Source organism: Salvia hispanica, chromosome 1 (genome assembly GCF_029641045.1).
Source record: "Salvia hispanica isolate PSC_SH4W2 chromosome 1, Shi_PSC_v1, whole genome shotgun sequence".
NCBI lineage: Eukaryota > Viridiplantae > Streptophyta > Magnoliopsida > Lamiales > Lamiaceae > Salvia > Salvia hispanica.
In genome coordinates, this window is record NC_142692.1 from 27,823,099 (window position 1) to 27,845,607 (window position 22,509).

At 38.0% G+C, this 22,509-nt stretch overlaps 3 protein-coding genes, 1 non-coding gene and 1 pseudogene across 5 annotated transcripts; 4 read left to right on the plus strand and 1 right to left on the minus strand.

The window, feature by feature from the left end:
* Positions 1–935: 935 nt before the first annotated feature.
* Positions 936–5,084, plus strand: LOC148933538 (uncharacterized; annotated as a pseudogene).
* Positions 1,494–1,600, minus strand: LOC125185751 (small nucleolar RNA R71). The gene has a single exon (XR_007170252.1). It is a non-coding gene; the product is annotated as a small nucleolar RNA R71 (small nucleolar RNA).
* A 3,948-nt stretch (positions 5,085–9,032) lies between the features above and the next one.
* On the plus strand, positions 9,033–13,033 carry LOC125219547 (F-box/LRR-repeat protein 3-like). The gene is made up of 7 exons (XM_048121557.2): positions 9,033–9,732; positions 9,813–9,938; positions 10,984–11,088; positions 11,178–11,574; positions 11,692–11,821; positions 11,902–12,196; positions 12,585–13,033. Exons 1-7 carry the CDS (start codon positions 9,127–9,129, stop codon positions 12,828–12,830), a joined length of 1,905 nt encoding a protein of 634 aa, XP_047977514.1. The 5' UTR covers positions 9,033–9,126; the 3' UTR covers positions 12,831–13,033.
* Positions 13,034–14,398: 1,365 nt separating this feature from the next.
* On the plus strand, positions 14,399–16,540 carry LOC125222878 (bidirectional sugar transporter SWEET17-like). Its single transcript, XM_048125733.2, has 5 exons — positions 14,399–14,549; positions 14,641–14,677; positions 14,755–15,127; positions 15,306–15,425; positions 16,179–16,540. The coding sequence occupies exons 1-5, from the start codon at positions 14,516–14,518 to the stop codon at positions 16,323–16,325; spliced, it is 711 nt and encodes a 236-aa protein (XP_047981690.1). The 5' UTR covers positions 14,399–14,515; the 3' UTR covers positions 16,326–16,540.
* A 1,591-nt stretch (positions 16,541–18,131) lies between these two features.
* On the plus strand, positions 18,132–22,345 carry LOC125222876 (E3 ubiquitin-protein ligase IPI1-like). 2 transcript variants are annotated; one of them, XM_048125724.2, is made up of 6 exons: positions 18,132–18,509; positions 19,360–19,529; positions 19,907–19,965; positions 20,985–21,004; positions 21,088–21,466; positions 21,711–22,345. In XM_048125724.2, the coding sequence occupies exons 1-6, from the start codon at positions 18,347–18,349 to the stop codon at positions 22,162–22,164; spliced, it is 1,245 nt and encodes a 414-aa protein (XP_047981681.1). In that variant the 5' UTR covers positions 18,132–18,346; the 3' UTR covers positions 22,165–22,345. The 2 variants fall into 2 exon arrangements, with proteins under 2 accessions (XP_047981681.1, XP_047981680.1); XM_048125723.2 differs by having other exon boundaries at positions 18,135–18,509; positions 20,985–21,010.
* Positions 22,346–22,509: the final 164 nt, after the last annotated feature.

Below are 22,509 nucleotides of genomic sequence, written 5' to 3' on the forward strand. Positions count from 1 at the left end.
AACTTTGAATAAGATGGATCTTTGTGGTAATGAATTATCAATTAGAATTGTTTAGATGATAATTTGATAATGGATTTCATGTGCTAATAGTAATTGATCTTTGAGTCTCGCGCATCCGTTTCTTAGATTAATGAAAGCTAGTTTATAGAATATGTGTTCAGCTATTCTTAAACTATTGTATGTCAAGCATGTTCAATGCTAGCATCGTGAATAGATTTTTGTAGTCCCGTAATCTATAAGATAGAATTGAATATTAGAATAAATCATTGTTTTATCAGTGAATGTTTGGAGTAACAATCTCTTCTCTTGGTTCGTCTTGCTCGTTTTATTTCTGTAAATTGTTTTTGCATGATCTTGAAATCAAAATCTTCAAACCAAAGTACTTTCTATTATGTGTTTTATTTGCTTTAGAGTTAAATAATCTTTGCCTTCCCTGTGGATCGACACTCGAAGTACTACATTCGACGTTGTAACTTGCGGTATCGTTGTAATATTAGAATTATTTTAAATAAACTTGTGTGAACTTGCACTTGATATTTGAACTCGAAAATTACACACCAAGTTTTGGCGCCGTTGCCGGGGAAGGCAATAGGTTGTTTAACTTCTAGTTTGTTTTTTTTGTGTGTTTTATTTTATTTGATCTTTCTTTTTATTTTGTAGGTACTTACTTCGTGTTCTTGGGGTAATAGCCATCTACCACGTCTGGGCTTGAAGACGAAGGAGTGTTTATATTAGGTGATATCTTTCTAATTTTTAGTTTAGTGATAGGATTATTTTTAGTTTACACTAAACCACACACATTTTATAAGACTAACCCCGAAGTTGTCGATATGTCTTGCTTTCGGTAGGATTAGTATATTTGTGTTGTGTTTGGTTTATTTTCTGTTGTGTAGGTGTTCTAGAAAATCAAAAACAGAAAACCAAAAAATCAGTGGATGCAAACCAGATCTAATAGTACACCGCAATTTGGGTTATTGATATATCATAGAAGAGGACATAATTCAGCCGTGATTGGTACACATCAGGACTATCAGAGTCCAGTGAGAGAAAATCCTCTATTCGAGACAAATTTTGAGGGTAGTAGTGATTCAGAAGTTGAGTCTATAACTAAAGACGACAATAATGTTCCACCACCCATGGAAAGGTTTGGCGACATCCTCAGATCGGGAGTTGATCACCCGAGGGAGTTTGCCTATGCACATGATAATGTCAACATCCCACCCCACTACATTAGTTTGGTGAATGGTGGAAATCTTTTCCATGGACGAGATGAAGAAGATCCGATGAGTCATTTGAATGTCTTTTATGAACTGACGAACTCTCATATACCTCCAAATGTAGAGCATCGTCAAATTAAGAGGGCATTATTTCCTTTCTCATTGATAGAGAAAGCAAGAGAATGGTACGACTTGTTACCGGGCTACAACATAGCAACATTTGAGGAGTTGAAGTCGAAATTCCTTTTGGAATATAACTCTCCAATGAAGATCGGGAAGTTGAGAGAGGAGATCACTTCATTCCGGCAAAAGTATGATGAGTCATTTGCCGAAGCTTGGAAGAGATTCACAGAATTGCTAAGGAAATGCCCAAGTCATGGTCTAGCTCTGGGGCATGATCTTTTGAAGTTCTACAAGGGACTCAATCATGAAGGCACAAGCTTGGTTACTGCAGGTTCAAGTGGGAACTTGGACGATTTGACCCATGATGAGGTGAGGGCACTATTTCAGAGATTGGCTAACAATCAAAGGAACTGACATAATCCAAGAAAGGGGGGCGCAGGAGATACATTTGGTGCTACTAAGGAGTCGGAGAGAGTATCAGCTATAGAGGCTCAAATGGCTGATTTTAGTACTCAAATATCTTCAATGACGAAAGCTGTCAAATCCTTGCAATTGACTCCCCAACCTTAAGCTGCGCCTGTGATGAAGTGTGGAGTGTACAAGGAGCACCAGTGGAGGATGTAAATTATATTGGTAACCGTCAAGGTTTCAACCAAGGTAATCAGTATGGGAATCAACAAAACTGGAGGCCTCAACAAGGAAACTGGAATCAAGTCAGTTCTAGCAACACTGCAGGAAATCAATGGAGAAGCAATACCTAACCTCCGGGTTTTGAGAAGAAGTTATCACATGAAGATCAATTGGGACAGATTTTCTCTTTTATGACTAAGAGTCAAAAGGAGCATCTCATACAAGAATTCATGCTACCATTCCGAGTGATACCTCCCAAAGGCAGCGAACAATGCAAGGTAGTTACATTGAGAAGTGGTCGTGAGTTGGGTTCGACACCATTAATGGACGGCCAAGGTACTTCCGGCATCTCACACGCAGGGGCAGATGAGATGTTAGGCTTGCATTCCTCGCACGCAGGGGCGAACGAGGCATGTAAGGGAAGTCCCGAGTTGGTGCATGGGGCCCAACATGGTCAAGAACAGGCTGCATCCGGCAGCAAGGAACATGGTGAAGAATCCGATTCTAGTGGAAAGTTTTTAGCAGAAGAGAAAGGAAAGAAGATAGTAGAGATGGAATCAAAGAGAAAGATGATGACAAGTCCGACACAAGATCCTAAGAGCAAGTTTAACTTCCCAGATCATATTCCTCCTCCACCATACCCACCTAAGAGGAAGAAAAGAGTCCCAAAAGAGAAAAGTTTTGAGTGGATGATGAATGTAATCCGAAAGGTAAATGTGGATGTTTCATTAGTTGACCTCTTCACTAATTTTCCCAAGTTCTCCAAGTTTTTCAAGTATATGATGGCAAACAAAGAGAAATTACAAGATGAGGGGATAGTTGCTTTGAGCATGAATTGCTCACAATTGATTTCAGGAATGATGCCAATGAAGAAGTGGGACCCCGGAAGTTGTGTGATTCCTTGTGAGATCGGCAATACAATCTTCACAAAATGCTTATTGGATCAAGGCTCGGGGATCTCACTTATGGCATTGAAAACTGCACGTGCCATTGGACTAGAGGATAAGATGGAGCCTATAGACATTGCTCTACAATGGGCCGATCACTCGATAGTGAGTGAAGCCTAGTGGAATAGTAGAGGATGTCTTGGTCAAAGTCGAAAAATTCATCATCCCTGTTGACTTTATAGTTTTGGATATGCCCGAGGACAAAGAGGTACCAATTCTATTTGGCAGACCATTTCTTGCCACGGGAGATGTGTTGCTTGGAGCAAAAGACAACTCTGTTACATTCAGAATTAATGGTGAACAAGTGACCATTAATGTGGAGAAGGCAATGAAGCACCCTAGTGATGCCAATGCGTGTTTTAGAGTTGATTTCCTCGATAAATGCATATTTGACAAGATGTGTTGCTCATCAAGAATTGAAGGAAGTGTATATGAGAAAGAGAGCTTGGCGAGAGATTTTGGTTCGACAATCAAAGTAAATTTTGATGAAACAGAAGATTATCAAGTTGATCAACCAAATCTGAAAAATGAATGTGTGGTGGATACTTTTGTGGCAGATGTGAAACCTTCAATTGAAGTACCACCAAAGCTAGAATTGAAGCCCCTCCCGAAAAATTTGAAATATGCCTTCCTTGGTGATGATGAAACTTTATCGGTTGTGGTATCGGCTGAGTTGAATAATGAAGAGGAATCCAAGTTAATAGAGCTACTTAAGTTGCACAAGCAAGCTCTAGGATGGTCTATAGCTGATATCAAAGAAATTAGCCCTACAATATGCATGCATAAAATTTTGATGGAAGATGGAGCTAAACCGGTAAGAGAGAGACAAAGAAGGTTGAACCCACTTATGCAAGAAGTGGTGGAAAAAGAAGTGAAGAAATTGTTGAAATTTGGGATGATCTATCCAATATCCGATAGTGAGTGGGTTGTCTTCTAACCAAAAGAAGAAATTTTTTAGTGACACCCGCATATATGTTTGGGAAGATCCATTTCTCTTTCGTATTTGTAGTGATGGAGTCATTCGAAGGTGTGTTGGAGAGCATGAGCACCTTCAGATTTTTTCTGCTTGCCATGATTCTGAGTATGGCGGCTATTTTGGAGCACGTCGAACTGCATTTAAAGTGCTTCAGTCCGGATTCTTTTGGCCACCTATCTTCAAGGATACAAAAGCCTATGTAGAGAGATGTGACAGTTGCCAAAGAATCGGCAATATCTCGTGGAGAAATGAAATGCCAATGAATAATATTCACGAGGTAGAACTCTTTGATGATTGGGGAATAGACTTCATGGGACCGTTTCCCAAATCTAATGGGCAACAATACATTCTTGTAGCTGTTGATTATGTCTCTAAGTGGGTAGAGGTAGTGGCCTCGGCAACCAATGATGCCAAAGTTGTGTTGAAGTTCATCAAGAATCATATCTTTAACCGCTTTGGGACACCACGAGCTATAATCAGTGATGGAGGAACTCATTTTCACAACAAGCTATTCGAAAACCTCCTAGGAAAATATGGTGTCCAACACAAGGTTGCTACCCCTTATCATCCCCAAACTAGTGGCCAAGTTGAAGTCTCCAATCGAGAGATAAAACGGGTGCTTGAGAAAGTTGTAAAGCCGTCTCAGAAGGATTGGGCTCAAAAGCTAGATGATGCTTTGTGGGCATATCGAACGGCATATAAGACCCGGATTGGAACTTCTCCATACAAGTTAGTGTTTGGAAAAACTTGTCATTTTCCGGTGGAACTTGAACATAAAGCTTATTGGGCTTTGCAAAAGCTTAATTTGGACTACGATGCTGCAGCCGAGAAGAGAATGTTTGACATGAATGAAATGGATGAGTTTAGGCTTCATGCATATGAGAGTGTTGATCTCTACAAGGAGCGTGCTAAAAAGATACATGATGCAGCCGTTAAGCCTCGTCATTTCCATGAAGGACAGTTGGTCCTATTGTACAACTCTCGGCTGAAACTCTTTCCGGCAAGCTTAAGTCATAATGGTGGGGTCCTTATGTGGTGCACAAGGTGTACCCCTATGGTGCTGTTGATATCCGAGATCAGAAAAATGACAATCTTTGGAAGGTGAATAACCAGTGCTTGAAGGCATATGTTGGAGGTGAAAGTGGTATGGAAGCAAAAGAAGTGGCTGCACTAGTGGATCCCAAAGTGTAGATCAAGGATGAAGAAAGTTGAGCCAACGACTATAAACAAAGGCGTTGATTGGGAGGCAACCCAAATTTTTAATTTTTCTTTTATTTTTATTTTCACATGTTGGAGGTTTTGTTTGCTCAATTCTTTCCTCTAACATTTATTTTGAATTGAGTGTTTCTTTTGTGTGTTTTATTTTTTGTTTGTTGTGTGTAGGAGCAACATGGAGATAAGACTCACATTGGAGCTTGTTAGAAGCACACTTGCAAAGCAATATACACCCACCCTCCCACCCGAATGCACTATGGATATCATGCCAGGTTTGGGGGAGTCTTCTTTTCCCTTTACTTTTTATGTTCTTTTTGCTTGCATTAAAGACAATGAAGCATTCACGTTTGGGGTGGGGGGGGGGGGGGGGGGGGGAGTTGAATGAGTTTGAATGAGTTTCTATGCATGAAGCATGTTTATGGGGTGTATTCTTTGCCAAATGTGTTTTTGAATCAATGTAATTGACGGGTGCGTGCTTTATCTTCGGCTTTCTAGTTGGAAAATCTTGCTTGATTTTACTTGATCTTTGAAGCTTAGGATGGATGGAATTTGTACATTGATTTATTTGAAAGAGCATTTTGTGACTACAACCGATTTCTTGAGTTGAGGAGAGTATGAAAGTCACATGTGTGTCAATAATAGGGGAAGATAAGGCACTAGGATGAACTTCATGGCCAAATGATCACATGTCTAGTCCAACAAATGATCCCCTAGAAGCCACTTTGAGCTTAATCCCTATTGTTTTGTGCAAACACTTAGCCAATCACTTAGCTACTAAAATAAGCCCCACTTTAGCCTCGTCATTGATCCTTGCTACTATTTGAGTGCTAAATAAAAATTTGAGCTTTGTTGTTTGAGTTTAGAGTATTGGGTGGTGTTCTATAAAAGATAGAGATTTTGAGACTTGATGAAATGTATAATTGTTGACAATGAAGTTCGTAGTAGAAATGAAAAAGACGGCCTCCAAAATTACAAAAGTCGAGGTTTTTTGAAAAAAAAAAGAGAAGAAAATCAAAAGGAAAAAAAAAGTTTGATGGAATAAAGATAGAGCTTCTATTTTTTTTATTTTTTTTTAAGATGTAATCTTGTCTTGAATGAACTCAAGTTTGGGGTAGTGAGTTTTGGTTTTAAAGTCTTGTTGTTTGATTCTTTGGAATGAAGTTGTAGGAGGGAAGAATTTGACACTCAAATGTGTAGCTTTTGAGCTCACTATCCATATTTATCCTACCTCATCCTTAGCCCCATTACAACCTATAATTAAGACCTTGGACCTTATTGTTGATACACTGTGGATGTTTTGTAAATAGCTTGGTAGAGTTTTAAAGAAGTTTGATTTGAAATCTGCAAGTCTATGTGATAAGTAATGCTTGACGAGTCAACGGCGACGTTTTGAGTTGTAAGATCTCATGCTTGGACTTACTTTGACGTGCACCTAGGCTTGAAGTTCTAGGTTGATGAGTGATTGTTCTTGATAGTGGGAAACCTTGATTGGAAATGTTGAGGGTTTAGATTTTGTCATTCACGTCTCTACTTGATTCTTTGTGATAAAAACTTTTGAAATAAATTTTGTGAGTTAAACTTTGATGAGTTATTGTCCTTAAAGTCAATATTGCTCGAGGGCAAGCAAGAGCTCAAGTTTGGGGGTATTTGATGCAAAGCATATTTTCTATATTATTTCGTGGACTATTTCATGAAGATGAAGCAACCGTTGACAATCTTCGGTGGTGGGTGCTCGAAGGAATTCCTCGCCGAAAGCAGAACGAACGCCGTCGCAAAAATATTTTAGGCATTGGATTCCAGTTGACTCACCTACATGCAAATACTCGTCGAAGAGGTCAGCCGTTTGCCCAGTAGCAAGTTGTCGGATGGCACAAGTACACTTTTGCAACGCCGAGAGACTTTGCCGAACGGTTGTGTCTACACCTGATTGAAAGTATTCAACACGGGTGGACAATGCGTTGACAATACACATAAACAACCGTTTTGACATGCGAAAACGGCGCCGAAAGTAATCTTTTGGATACCGCGACTGGTTAGAAAAATAGTCGACAACGAGCCTTTCGTGGGCTCCCTCCCGATCATGATGGATGTAGCGACGTTTTGATCTAGTTGGCTGAGGAAGAGGGGCGGGGGTATTGGCGGCGACATAGGCTTCATAGGCGGCACGATATTGTTCCTGGTATTATTGTTTTTCGCGCTCCGCTTCCGCAATGAGATCGGTGAAATCCATTTTTGAATTATTTAGAGAGGGTTTGAGTGAGAGAGGAAGATGTAGATGATTTAGTATGAAAAAGTATGAATGAAAGATAATTTAATGTGAAAAGTGGATGATGAATATGTGTATTTATAGACGATTTTGGGATTAAAAAAATCAAAAAAATCCAAAAAAAACGTCCATAAACGGCTCTATTTTTTGGGAATCCAATTTTTTTTTTTAATTTTTGGTTTTATTTCGAATTATTTTTTAATTTAAAAAAAAAATCAATTTTGCCAACGGCTAAGCCGTTGGCCAATCAAATCGTGACATGTAGGGCTGCTCAGCGGCACGGACGTGCTCTTAGCTAAGAGCAGCGTCGTGCCGCTGGCACGGACGGACGGACGGCTTTTTTCCTACCGCTGCGGATGCTCTAAACCCTCACCGCATAAATTGAGGCATGCTGCCGAAATTGAGGGTTCGAGGAGGAAGAAGGGTGTTGTGTCGGAGATAGCATCGACTTTTCAGGAGCTCGGTTTGAGCGAGGAAGTGATGGGGGCGTTGGGGGAAATGGGGATTACGGACCCTATAGAGATTCAACGTATTGAGATTCCCTAGCAAAATTTTGTTGTGTTTAACAACTTAATTTGGTTAAAATCGGGATTATAAACGTTGAACGTTAAAATTTGACGGAATAGTTAACTTTAGACCGATTGTGATCCGAGTTGAAATGTTTGGGATCCAAAAATTCAAAAGATAATATCCAGGACCAAAATCGTAAAATGAGAAAATGATCAAGACCAGTTTTGACCTTTACTCTTTTATTAAGATTATTTTTTTGGATGGAAGTAGTATGTTTTTATTCCAATTTTATTACGTATACCAGATTATAATGGTCAATGAAATCTAAAAGACTGCAATTTCAAAAATCACAAAATCTAATTACTAGATTGCACTAGAGACTCGTCGACTTGCAAGATTCATAATCCTGTCGTCCTGTAATAAGAGTTTTATTTAGTTATGACACGAATTTTAAAAAATGTAAAGAAAAGCGGGTTGAATAAGTTAGAGTGTAATATGAGTTTCATTTATATATATTAGTTTTATGATAAAATATGAGTGAAATAACTTGGTGGAATGTAAGACCTACTTTTTATTTATGGTAAAAATGAAATAGGACTATTTGAAATAGACTAAAATGATAAAACATGACTTTTATCGTGGGATGGAGGGAGTAGTACTTTTACGCGAGACAAATAAAAATATCATGTATAAAATTATTCTCATAAATAAATAATCTGAATAAATTTTGTCTGTTTAAATCATAAACTATATGCTACTACTCTACTAGTCTATATTAGTAGTAGTAGTACATTTATGAAATTTGGTATACATTTCATTTTCCGGCTTGAGAATGTTACAGTGAACGGCTTGGTGGACCATGATGGAAAACATATTCTAAGCTCTGATCATATCATTAAAAATAATATTTATTTAAACGTTTCTGTAGTTTTGATAAATGATAATGATGAGTGAGTCTCTCTCTCTTCCGCCCACTCAGGTTTCCGTTGCTCACTTTGACTTTCGTACGCCCAACCGTACTTCTCACAACTGCTGGCGTGGCCCAGTCAACGGTCACGATGCGTCCATTTTCATCATTCGTGACGTCACTCTTCACATGCCCCATGCTATTATCATAAACATTTTCAAACCCCTCTTGCTTATCGTTAAAATTCTGTTTGTGTTCCTTTTCGGCTTTCGGGTTATGACGAGTCAATGCCGAATCAAGTAGTGGTACGGTTGATGGAGTTAATTTGAGTGAAGATGAAGATGAAGTCGCCAATCCTTCTCCTGACAGACGATCTCCTCCTCAAAATAATCTCCCTCCTCACCGACGACTCCGATCGCAAATCACTCCGCTCCACATGCAAGCCCTTCCTCCACCTCGACTCCCTCCACCGCACCCACCTCCGCCTCCTCCACCCCGACTTCCTCCCTTCCCTCCTCCCCAAACTCCCCTCCCTCTCCTCCCTCGACCTCTCCGTCTGCCCCCGCATCGACGTCTCCCTCCTCCTCCCCTCCGCCCCCCGCCTCACCCGCCTCCTCCTCTCCCGCTGCTCCTTCCTCCCTCCCCACTCCCTCCGCGCCCTCGCCACCGCCTGCCCCCATTTACAAACCCTCGACCTCTCCTACTGCACCGCCTTCGGCGACCTCGAGGCCGCCGCGATCTCCGCCGCCGCAAGCCTCAGGGATCTCAATCTCGACAAGTGTCTCAACGTCACTGATGTGGGGCTGGCTCAGGTCGCTGCCGGATGCCCTGACCTCGAGAGCCTCTCCCTCAAATGGTGCTTCGATGTGACCGACATTGGGCTTCGCTTTCTCTCTAAGAAATGCTTGCATTTGAAACGCCTTGATATTTCATACCTCAAGGTAATCGATTCATCTTTATCAATATGTAATGTGTTAACAGTCTCATCTATCCTTGTCATTGACTTGGATTTGGATTTAAGGTTTCGAATGAGTCACTGCATTGGATTAGTGGAATGGAGAGGCTGGACACTCTGCAAATGGTTGGGTGTGGATCGGTGGATCATAATGGCTTGCTGCATATTGCAAATGGATGTGCTTCTCTTAAGGTTAGTCACTTCATTCATTATCACGGTTATAATGTTGTGAGGGTTCGTCGATTCAAACCTGAACTACACATTAGTATGATATCGTCTAGCCAATTGGGACACTTCACAAAAGGCCGAGATGTGGAATGTGGTTTTGCACCCCAACAAGTGCAACTCACAATAAATGCAATATTGATTTGATGCTTAAGTCATCTGAATTGTATGTTTCCTGCTACATTCTTGGCAACTGCATATATACTTAGTTACTTTTATAATGAATAAGAGAGTAAGTTGTTCCTCCTTATTTGCAGTATGTACTTTGTGCTCTTTGTGATTACAATGGTAAATGCAAAATGACTGTGTAGGATTCAGAACTAATGTTTCTAGTTTTGAGGTTGTAGTTTTATTGGAGTTTTTATTTAAGGAGATGATTTCAAATGACTCCCATTAATGGAGTATGTAGCTTTTCTAAAATTGACAAACCGACAGTCGGAAACTGTGCTTTCCTTAAATGCTTAACAGATGAGAGCATCTAAACTAAATTCCATTTGCCGAATCCTTAATGCCTTAGTGAAGGTGTAGCTTACATTCAATTGTCTCTATCTACTGGTTGAATTGTCATAAATTCTTAATACAATTGAACTTTTGGTTCTAGCATAGTTTTCCATACCTTGATTTATGTTTTTCAGGTAATTAGCTTTTTTTATTTGTGTGATGAGTCAATATATGGTAATATTTTACTTCCATCCTAATAGTTTATCTGTGACCATCAGCAGTTTCAGTTCTTACCGTCTCTGTGCTTACCTGCACTTCTTCAATTCTTTGATATCTATATGAGATATTTATAGTCGAAGGTGATTTTTTATTGCTTGTAGTCTTGGACATGGTTATTCCAGCTACCTCATAGAGTCGTAGTCGAATATATATATAGTTAAATTCCTGATCCATGTATCAAAGCCATTCACCTTTAATTGTTTTAGTTAGTCCATCAAGACTGTTAAACTTTCATACCAACTAAATAAGAACATGTAAAACTATAAATCTCTGGTTCTTGAATGGTGTCCAGGTATTGGATATATCAAGATGCGACAGATTGAGCATGGATGCACTATGTTCCGTTATCCATGGACATAATCGTTTATTAGAGCTTCACGCAAGCTACTGTTTTTCAGTAAGTGCTGTCCTATTTTATATCTCTGAGCTATCGAGATGATCTTTTTGTGCACCAACTATATTTAAAACGTGCCATTGGACTGCCAGGAGCTTTCTATGTCTTTTGTCAACCAGCTCAAGGACCTAAAGAGCCTTAAAGTGCTGAGAATTGATGGGGCACGAGTTCGGGATCCTATGTTAAAAATCATCAGCAACAACTGCAAGTGTTTGACTGAAGTGGGACTTGGAAAATGCAGAGTGACGGACACAGGCATCTGGCATCTTGTGTCGGGCTGTGTTAATCTCAAGGTACTTGATTTAACATGTTGCAGCGACCTCACTGATTCAGCCATACTAGCTATTGCACGTTCTTGTCGGGATCTCTCGTGTCTTAAGTTGGAATGCTGCAACTTACTCGGTGAGGGTAGTCTCAATCATCTCGGGTCTCACTGCAGATTTCTTGAAGAGATTGATCTTACAGATTGTTCTGGAATAAATGATATAGGTAAATCTAAACAAACACAAACGTTTGTTTTCTTATTCGAAACTGCATGCTTCACTCACGACCCCTAATTGTGCTTATTTTCTCTGTTTAATTCTTTTTTCGTGCTGAATTTGGCAGGGTTGAAGTATCTATCAAGATGCTCGGAGCTTGTATCGTTGAAACTTGGACTATGTGTTAACATTTCAGACAAAGGATTGTCTTATATGGCTTCAAATTGCTCAAAGATTCGAGAACTTGATTTATACAGGTACGATATTATAATTTCGGCCACAATTTTATTTTAGGGTACAGCTTGTGGCGTGACATATTTAACTCCATCCATTACAGGTGTGAAGGAATAGGTGATGGAGGCTTAGCTGCTATATCGCGTAGCTGCAAAAAACTGAAGGTGCTAAATTTGTCGTACTGTGATGGAGTTACTGATGAAGGGATGGCGTATTTAAGCTCGCTAGAAGAACTCTCCAGTCTTGAAATGCGATCTCTTCGAAACATCACTGCTACTGGCTTGACAAAACTTGCTGCAGGTTGCCGGAGATTAGCTGAATTGGATGTAAAAAATTGCAAGGGAATTGATGACTCGGGATTTTGGGCGTTGGCTTACTACTCAAGGAATTTACAACAGGTATGTACTTATGCTTGGTGATAACACGTTTCAAATTCAAAGATGTTAAAAGATAAGATAAAAGTGAGAAAATGGTTTGAGTTACTTTCTCATAGCAAACCTAATTGTGGATTAATCTGATTAACTAGTGAAGTTTGGACTTGTATCAAGATCAACTTTTCTTTTTTAGCGATGAATGAAATTGGCTCATAAGTGACCTAACAAAATAGAATAATGATCATATTGTAGTATAGTTTAGTAGTAGATAGAGAGGGAAGAGTTTCTTGTTATATTATGTCGTCACAGAGTTGAACAATGGTTTTTTGTGTTGTCGAAGAATGATTTTAATTTGCATGTGAGTATTTACTAAGGCTGAGTATGAGGTTGGTTTGAAAATTGATGGTGGCAGATAAATGTGAGTGGGTGTGTGATCTCGGACGTGGGGCTGTGCATGGTGATGGGGAACTTAACTCGGCTGCAGGATGCGAAGCTGCTGGACCTTGCCCGTGTATCAGCGGATGGTGTAGAGGTCGCCCTCCGAGCATGCTGCGCGTGCCTCAAAAAGGTAAAGCTCAGCGCGTCTCTTAGGCGACTTCTTTCACCTCAAATAGTACAGACCTTGGAAGCAAATGGATGCAAGATTAGATGGGATTAATTAGTAAATAAGAGTCTAGTCACTCTTCTGCTTTTAGTTTGTATTAAAATCAATTTGTAATGTTCTAATATTTGCAAGAGGTCAAATATTTACAAGATTGGAGCCGGTTTTGAGTTTATGGGTGATCTTTGTTAATGATTATTCACAAGATATAGTATTATTTATATACCTATTATCTCTTTTATGAGAAAAGTCAAGAATTATCCGTATTTTAAATTGAGTCTAAACTACGTATTCAATTATTATAAATTGTGTGGGTGTCTGTATCATTGGAGTAAAACACGAAATGCAACATGGAAATATTGAAACAAAACTGAATTTTGATGAGATGGTTTGCAAATGCTTGATAAGTAGAGTTTCCAACCAAAATTCAAGAATGATTATCCTATATTTTTCATCTCCTATCATTCATCTCCCAACTAATCTACTTGTTTAAAAAATTTCTTTAACTTTTGTTTAAAAATTTCTTCAACAAGACTCAATTTCCTTATATATTATTAAGCGTTAGGTAGGCATAAGAATAAATATATAAGTGGTTGTGGTGTGGACAATTTATTTTTTAAAAAAAACCGCAAGTTGATAAATAAAACCGAAATATGTTCAGCTTTGTCTACCGCTAATTCCAGATATTTTCCCACTTAGTATTTAGTACTAATACTTTTGGGTAGTTGGAATATTTTTTGCCTTCTCAATGTGCATAAGGACGATCAATAAAATAAAACTCTTGACTATGCTTGGATGTTGACATATATAATTAAAATGAAGGGATAGTTTTCAATAATTTGTGGGTGCAAGCTAATTAGTAGAACTATTAAATGTTCAATTCAAGCCCACAGGCCAGATATAGTTTTTCTAGGCGCTTCTAACTACTAGTACTATTAAAGGTTTTAATTATTTATGTAATTAATATTTTGTGCAATCTTCTTTATAGCATTTGAAAAACGACTAGACGCATAGTGATTCTTTGTTTTGTAGTGGAGAACATAAGCCCACGAATATGAGGACTAAACTTTGCCAACCATATACCCAATTATTTTGCTTGTCACAATTTGTTAGTTTCATCAGTTGCTGATCATATCATCTAGTTTCTAGCTATATTTCGAAGATTGTCGCGTTACTCATGAGCTATCAACTCTTGTTTTATTATAGTATGAAACTATTCAAAGAACAAATTATACAAGTACTTCAAACAGTACTATATAGAGAGCTAACATAGAGAACTATAGTTTTTCTAAATGAATAACATAAACTCATATATGAACTCAATTCCTAAATCTTTTAATTCAAACTCCATATGTTAAGTCTACACGCGTCAAATTTTACACGTCTCGTATATGAGCCCACAAATTAATTTATAGCCTCAAATTCATATGAATTCACTATAAAAATCACATGGTTAATTTTTTGTTAGATTTTTTTATATTTATATCCCGTATTTGACTATTATATCAACTAGTATAATACTATATCAATAGAAACATTCCAAGAAAAAATAGGGGAAAAGGTTCACACTAGTTAGCACCACGTTTGATTAATTATATATTTTAGAATCCTATAAAGCAAAGCCAAAAAAGAAACATAAAAATCAAGGTAGATTTGTGTGGTAGTAGTTGAGAAGGACTACTACATCTACATCCTTTATATTTTTTGCCTCTATCTTTCATTTCATTTGTTCCACTCCAAACATGGACACACTTGTTTTCTTCATTGGTGTCATAGGTAATACCACCAACTCTTAATTTCTTTCTTTCTTTCGATTATGGAGAGTATATACTAATTATATATGTATGTGTTGTTTAAATAATTTCAGGGAATGTGATCTCGGTTCTTATGTTTCTTTCTCCGGGGTAAGTCGAGTAATATTTACATGAATTAATCAAGATACTTATTTGATTTATAATGAATGAAAAAAAAATGTTTGTAGGAAGACTTTTGTTCGAATAGTGACGAAGAAGTCGACGGAGGAATTCGAGTGCTTTCCTTACATATGCACCCTACTCAATTCTTCCCTTTGGACTTACTACGGCATCATCAAGCCCGAGAGCTACCTCGTTGCCACTGTCAACGGCTTTGGAGTTGTCGTGGAGATCGTATACGTTGCTTTGTTCCTTATCTTCGCTCCCCCTAACAAAAGGGTTAGGACAGCAGTAGTTGTGGGGATATTGAATGTTGGGTTTCTAGCAGCAACTTTATTAGCTACTTATTTTCTTTTGGAAATTGAGCTAAGGATTGATGCTATTGGACTCATAAGCTCAGGCCTTAACATCCTCATGTATGCTTCTCCTCTTTCTGCCATGGTAAGATCATCCATTATTTCATTTCCATCTTATAGTATAAAAATAATTCTATAACTACCTTATATGCATTGCCGACATCTCAATTAATCATTCAATTTATAGCAACACATTAGTTATATATTAGGTTAGAGGGCGAAATAGTTATTGATGAAGATATATATTATGATTATTGATGCAGAAAACAGTGGTAACAACAAAGAGTGTGGAGTATATGCCGTTTCTTCTCTCATTTTTCTTTTTTCTAAATGGTGGAGTTTGGACTTTTTATGCAATACTTGTGGACGACTGGTTTCTTGGAGTAAGTCTTTATCTCTAATCTTCACTTACAACATTGCATATAAAAAACTTTATTTTAATTGTTTTATCTTAAAATTTTGATTAATAGTATAACAAAATTTTACTAGGTGTTTCTTTTAAGTTCCGTATTGATATGCTATAAGCGTATAGCTAGCTAGGTAGGTAATTGGATAATTAAATCTAAAAACCCTCACAAAATTCCAGGAGCATCTTTACTTAATTTATATATGTACTACTGTATATGCTTTTAAAAAATTATGTTAAAGAGTAATTATTGTTATAATTCGAGTGATGCATGCAACATAATTGAATGGGATGAGATTATGCCGTGGAAAATGAATGGTAAATTATGAGGTTGCAAGAAAATTAAATCAAATTTTTGGGTATGAATATAATCTCGAAGAACCGACTATGGCTACAGACTATATGGAGAAATTAAAACAAATCAAATCCATCAACTACTTCATAATAAATTGGGCCCCCCCACTAGTGTTAGCTGGTGACTTTCTATTATGTAGAAGGAAATTATTTCATTACATGGACCCCATATAAATTTGGACATGCAAAATCCACCTTAAAAATTAGCACGTTTGTAATTGTTCTTGAAATTGACTGCTATATGCAGCTAGCATGATAGAGACTTCAACATATATTCTCTCTCTAATTATGGTAGCTTATTAATCAAATCACCTTCTCTTCTCAATTACGTAGAAAACTAGAATGGAAATAACGTAATCATTTGCTCAATATGCAGGTTCCAAATTCAATAGGATTTGCATTAGGAGCTCTGCAGCTGCTGCTTTATGCCATTTATAGAAACACTAAAAAATCAGATAAATCTTCACCCGAATTTGATACCAATCAAATTTCACACACACAGCCACTTCTGCCAAACTGTTGATTTCTACCTTTTATTTCTATTTTTATTAAAAAAAAAAAAAAGGTTCGGTAAGAGATGCAAGAGAGTAGAAGAACAGCTGTGAGTGTCCTTTTCACATTCTATGAGTCACATATTTTTTGTATTGAGTTATGATGTGTGTACTGGGTTTGTCAAAAGCATATACCAAAAAGACATATTCTTATTTGATTAAAGAAATTTTATTTTATGGTGCACAATTAACATTTCTCAAACTGAACTTCCACAACTTGGCATCAAAAGTTAGAGGCATAGACTTGCTGCTGCTGCATTGATGATCAGAATGGATGTACAAATGATGCTAGAAATCACACTAGCATTTTCAATAAGTTGCAGCTACCCAAATGTTAACAAACACATTGGCTTTCTTTAAATATAACCCAACACTAATTCGATCAAAGGGAAACAAGTTTACAGATCATGTTTGCCTGCTAATCCGTTAGTATGGATTCTCCTCAAGTTCCCCCGGCTTCCAAGTTTTCTAAGCTACGGGTGTCACACATTCTGTACGACTACGAGACAGCTTATGAACAAAGAATGCAAGCCACCCGTTCTGAGTGATGAAGTAAAAGTCCAAGAAGATGTAAAGAAAAGAGAATTCTACAAAGAATGCAAGCCACCCGTTCTGAGTGATGAACTAAGAGTCTACTGAGTGATTTTTATGTTATTATACCTGATGACCACGGCAAATCATTTTTTTCTAAGAATTCTGCAACAAACACATGAAATCCTATTCCTAGGAAAGCAAATCACAGATCTGGTATGTCAGTAATCTGGACTAATTGTTTGAGGTCAGGAAAATGCAAATTATGTTTCCATCTATGAGGGCAGAGACAGGCAAGCAATTAAAGACATTCATCATAAAACCCAAACCCATAAATACGGCGTCAATTCATGGTTTCCCCTTAAAAGGTAGACTCTATCTGGATACCTTATCTTGTAAGCCAGTAGTAAGCATATCAACATAGTCTCCTAGAAATAGGTAGTTTGCGCCAACACACTGAAAGAGCCTTAATAAGTCCTGGGACAAAGCAAAGTTGAGAATCAAGTGAGTAAATTGTAAAGTTAATGGTTGATGAGTGCAGTGCTGAGTATATTCAAGTAACTATAGTATATACAGAGTGTCACTTTAGTATGACTAATTTTCAGTTCCTCCTAGAAATAAAATGCATGTATTCAATTAATGAAAGTAAGGAAAGTGTGAGCATTTTGACATGGAAAAGGCAAGTTAGTAGTGATCATAATTGAAAAACCCCAAAGCCGACGTCCAAATCTCAACTTAAAAACTTGTTTTATGGTGCAATCAACAATGAAGCATTCAAAGACAGCCACGTAGAATCTGATAAGGTAACGGACTGGAATCATGATCATTAGCAATTCCTATAGCACATTAAATAACCTCAATTATTTATAAACTTAATCATAAATATTTATGAATTTAGGCTGATCTCTGGCCACTCAAAATTGACTAGTCCAAATTTAACATCACTAGATTTTGTCATGGAGTATTTTATAATTTCTCTTAAAACTCACGTTATCTAGCTCGCAAAAAGTTGTATACATAAATTTATACTACTACATTCGAAAATTTACATGTACATTCCATATTATGCTTTGAAATGTTCATACAAAGAATTGTGATATAACTTAGAAAAAGCCGCATATATTTGAGAAATTAGCGTAGAAAAGCTGTTGAATTCGGCACACATAATTTGACTTATAGTGCTACAAGTAAATTGTAGTCCAGTAACAGAACATTTATTTTCATGCAACTCCAACTATTAAAAACATTTTGCCTCAAATTTAAACGTCAGAAATATTAAAAACAAAAAAGAAAGTGGTTCACAATTTATCATCATCTCATTTACGTCTCAGAAGCAAGTTTCCAAATTCCTATCTAATTTTCATCTGAATTCGTTGATAATTCGGTTTCAACTCTAATTAATTTCCAACATTTTTTGTTCGCGGAAGCACTTAATTGCTAGATCGTAATACGTTTGCGAATTATGGGGTTGGGCGATGCGGATCTTCTCGACGACGGCGACGGTGGTGGTGGAGGATGCAAGGCGTCAGCTGCATCTGTGCCGTGCTCGATTTGCTTGGATGTGGTGACGGATGCCGGCGATAGATCTTGGGCCAAGCTTCAATGCGGCCATCAATTCCATCTCGGTGGGTGATCAATTTCGCGATTTGATCCATCATGAATTAGGATCTGACCGCTTTTATCTTATCTGCCTGACTCCATTACAACTGTTGAATTTTTTTCCTTATGTTTTTGGGAGCATATAGAACAGCACTTGATTTCTAATTTAGTTTAGGCGAAAAGATCATCTTGCTTCAAACATAGGAGTTTCTGTGATTGCAAATTTAGAGAAAGGATTTAATTGTACGGGATTGTGCAGTTAGTTTCGAGTATTCTTTTAGCTGACCTGTTTTAGGAACTGGGCATCAAGTTGTAGACCGAAAATTAGCTGCAAACATGACCTGTAAATTGGAAAACAAAGTTTACATGGCATCAGGCAGTGAATGGGGAGGTTAGTTCTGTGTAGCATTTCAGATTTATCAAATTAATACAATTGTGAGAGACCTGAGTTCACATGTCATTCTAAGGCCCTCCCGATGAATAATGGGGTCATTATCAACGATTTCCATCTTTAGTGTGTGCAATCGTGTTTCTTTGTCTGGGGTTGCAATGGAATTATAATGCAAATATAAATCTCAAGGGGTATTTGGCACTTGGGGAGTTTTGGTTTTTTTGAAACCATGGTTGTAACTTGTAACGTAAACAGGTTAAATCTCATGATCGATTTTATCGTTTTGTTTTTTACTTCCTCTTTAAACTCATTGACCATCCTCTTGTTTTTTGTTCCGGCAACTATGTCTAGTCATGTGAAGCATGAGGTGTACACTCTGATTGATGACAATGGTGATGAGTGTTTCGAGAATCAGAATGCTTTTGTCGATGTTTGTATGCGTGGTTGTGATATTATATATTCAATCATTGCATGTGATCTGGCAGATTGCATAGGTTCAGCATTTAACATAAAGGGAGCAATGCAGTGCCCTAACTGCCGGAAAATTGAGAAAGGACAATGGCTCTATGCAAATGGTGGTCGTCAGTTACCTGAGTTTAGCATGGATGATTTGCCGCATGATGAGGATCTGCATGATCTAAGTTATTCTGAAATGGTAATTTCCTGGATTTAATTCATGACTGTGAGGGTAAATTTATATTTGCTATTGGGACATACCATATGTTGTCCTTAGTCAAGTATGCTCAGCCCTTTCCTCGTTAAACCTCATTATTGAAATATGGAGGTTATTATTTTTATGCTTTCACAGACATATACTTAATCTAGTTTCATGTCATCAACTTCTTGCATGGTTTTTGGATTATTTGCAAAATGTAGGAGTACTAATCTGTTGGCTTGTGCGACTTGTAAAAAATAGTGGTGGCTGTAGATTGTAGCATTGAGTTCTATCCTTTGTCCACTTTACTTGTTCTCCACAAGGATAAGTCTAGAATTAAACTTTATTAAATAATCTTTTTTTGTTTGATTCTGCAGTCTGTTGGAGTTCACTGGTGTCCTTACAGCGGTTTGACTAGACTTCCGTCATCTTCCGAGTAAGCCTCTTCGAACCTTATGAGTTCATTGTTGATAAGTCCCAACTTCCAAAGTATGCTCCTTTTGGTGTTACGCATGGTATCTCTTTTGACCATTCTCAGATTCTGTTTTCTTTAAATGTTTTTCAACCAGCTGGGAGAGCATACATGTACCCAGTATAACTGGATTATGTGGAGTCTGGAATATGATATTTTTAATTCCTGAAAGAGCATGGCGGTCAGTTTTGTGAGGATCATGAAATTTTCTGTGTTAAAATCACTAGGGTTGGAATAACCATGTCTTTTGTATCACTGAATCACTAGGGCTGGAATAACCATGTCTTTTGTATCACTTTTGCACTTTCCCTAGATATTGTGAAGCCTGAAGTGAGTTTGTGTTTGCATAATTTCCTTCAGCTGATTATCTGCTAGTAAATTGTCTGTGCTGCATGTTTACAAAGTTCTGGAAATCTTCATATATTGAACAACACCCTATTCCATGTAATGATTCTTCCTCTCCGTTGTAGTTGGATTATTTTATCTACAAAGGTGACGTTTGGTTCGTTAGACAAGAGAATAGTGAGATAGAATATGGGATAAGCCACAATAGGATTTGTCTAGGATTGAATTAGCCATAGGGGGTGAAGGTGAGATGATTAATCATTGTGAAGGGCAGAGCTTTTGAGAAAAATGCAACTGAACAAGAGATAAGATTATTCATTTAATCACAGGTAATCATGATCTCTAACTGCAGACGTACTAATCATTTGTTCATTCTTGTCAACCCAGATAAGTCTTAACTGTGCCAGTATGGCAGATGCTAGAAAGTATTCAAATCTCATTTTTTTCTAAAGATTTTACCTTTTTGCATATTTTTTCATTAGTGTTGCATTACATATTCTGTGGCAGTCAGTACATGAGTACATCTATAATCTCTTTCTACTCTTTTTCTGCAATGTAATATATGTGTTTGCAACCCAACATTTTCCCCATTTAGTACTCAGCTAACGAGGTTTTTGTCTATTTGTTTTTATTTGCAGTGAAGGTGAATTTTCATCAAGTGCGTGTAAGATTTCATTCCTCAAGTAACTGTAAAGGCTTACCTCAAAGTTTTTAATAACACGATGGTAATTTGTATTGTAGACCAAGATCTTGTCGGACACCATGCTATCTTTGCGGAACATGCACCCATGTCCTCTGCAACTCATCCTTGTCCATATATTGCATATGTTGGAACATTCCACCCACCCTTTTCAACATCAAGTGGGAATACGCCTGATGGGTCCAGTTTTAGTAATCACTGGAGTGGGCTGTCTTCTGCTCCAAGTGAAGTACCAAACTCCTATGCTTTCCCTTCAATGGATGGCCATTATCACCACAATTGGGAACACCCTTCTCATTTTGCTGCAAGCAACCGAATCGGTAATGCAGATCAACCGCCTATTCCATCTCTAGCTCAGAGGACAGCTAGGAGTTCTGATATTCCAAGACCTGGAATGCATCCTTTTATAGTTGGCTGCAGGTTAGTAATAGATCAAACTTCATTTTTTGGTATCAAATCAAGGGAATTATGAGTGAAAATGTGTTGATAGTGGGTCCAACTCGTTGGTATTAGCCTTATTGGCTTGATTTTGTGGGTAAGAGAAATTGGAAGTAAGGATACAGTTTCCATCAGAGTAATTTCCAAATAATAATTAGTAAAAGAAGCTTTAAATTTGTTGATTCAGAAATTTGGGAAGTAGTGACATTGGCATGTTTTCTGACAGCTCCGCTAGTAGAGCTCCCAGCTCTATCACATCATCAGTGCTTCCACCTTACCCTGGACCTGTTGCCCGCCTCCGTGACCGTCCTCCTCCTGTTCAAGCGTATTTCCAGCAATCCATTGGTGCGCCAGTAGCACGCACCTCTCTAGTTTCCACCGGACGAAGATCCGGCGGCCATAGGGGTTTGCCTCAAGTTAGCCCAGTGGCCTCATCATCAGATGGGTTTTATTTCTTTTCCTCGAATCCATCTGGAAGAAGTTTTCAAGATGCTGAAAATCCCCCACACGACCACTTTTATGGTTGGGACCGTGAGCAGCAGCCAGGCTTCACCTTGAATCAGCTTGATAGGGATGCAATATGGGCGTCTTTTCACCCTTCATCTGATTCAGGTGTCAGACCAGGCAATTTCCGGCAGAGGCATGGGTCTGAGAGGATGCCATCTCAGAATCGAACATGAGTGTTGTATCGTGTTGGGATGAAACTTTGATGCCTCAGGCTCACAACTAAGGACTGAGAACCCAACCCGAACACATATATGCTTGAGCTAAGGACAATCTGTCTATAATGTCTAAAATTATGGTGATGGAATTCTTCTTGTTTCTATGCCGTTGAGGTAAATAACACATGTTTTTATATCATTTGGGTTTCCATATCATCGGACCACTAAACCAACATAACAAAATAAGGACACGTCCACTACATCATTATTATATGTCGTTGAATTGTAACCTTTGAATAAGTGCTTTTACCAACATCAGTATTGATTGTGCCAAATGACACATCAAGCACCATAACAGAACAG

Excerpts from the sequence above, each read along its gene's own strand:
- LOC125219547 (XM_048121557.2), top strand. The coding sequence starts at position 9,127 with ATGAAGATGAAGTCGCCAATCCTTCTCCTGACAGACGATCTCCTCCTC. Across the intron at positions 11,089-11,177 it reads ACGCAAGCTACTGTTTTTCA|GAGCTTTCTATGTCTTTTGT; the intron begins GTAAGTGCTGTC and ends TTGGACTGCCAG. Across the intron at positions 11,575-11,691 it reads TTCTGGAATAAATGATATAG|GGTTGAAGTATCTATCAAGA; the intron begins GTAAATCTAAAC and ends TGAATTTGGCAG.
- LOC125222878 (XM_048125733.2), top strand. The coding sequence starts at position 14,516 with ATGGACACACTTGTTTTCTTCATTGGTGTCATAG. Across the intron at positions 15,128-15,305 it reads CTTCTCCTCTTTCTGCCATG|AAAACAGTGGTAACAACAAA; the intron begins GTAAGATCATCC and ends TTATTGATGCAG. Across the intron at positions 15,426-16,178 it reads TGGACGACTGGTTTCTTGGA|GTTCCAAATTCAATAGGATT; the intron begins GTAAGTCTTTAT and ends CTCAATATGCAG.
- LOC125222876 (XM_048125723.2), top strand. The coding sequence starts at position 18,347 with ATGGGGTTGGGCGATGCGGATCTTCTCGACGACGGCGACGGTGGTGGT. Across the intron at positions 19,530-19,906 it reads ATCTAAGTTATTCTGAAATG|TCTGTTGGAGTTCACTGGTG; the intron begins GTAATTTCCTGG and ends TTGATTCTGCAG. Across the intron at positions 21,467-21,710 it reads CCTTTTATAGTTGGCTGCAG|CTCCGCTAGTAGAGCTCCCA; the intron begins GTTAGTAATAGA and ends GTTTTCTGACAG.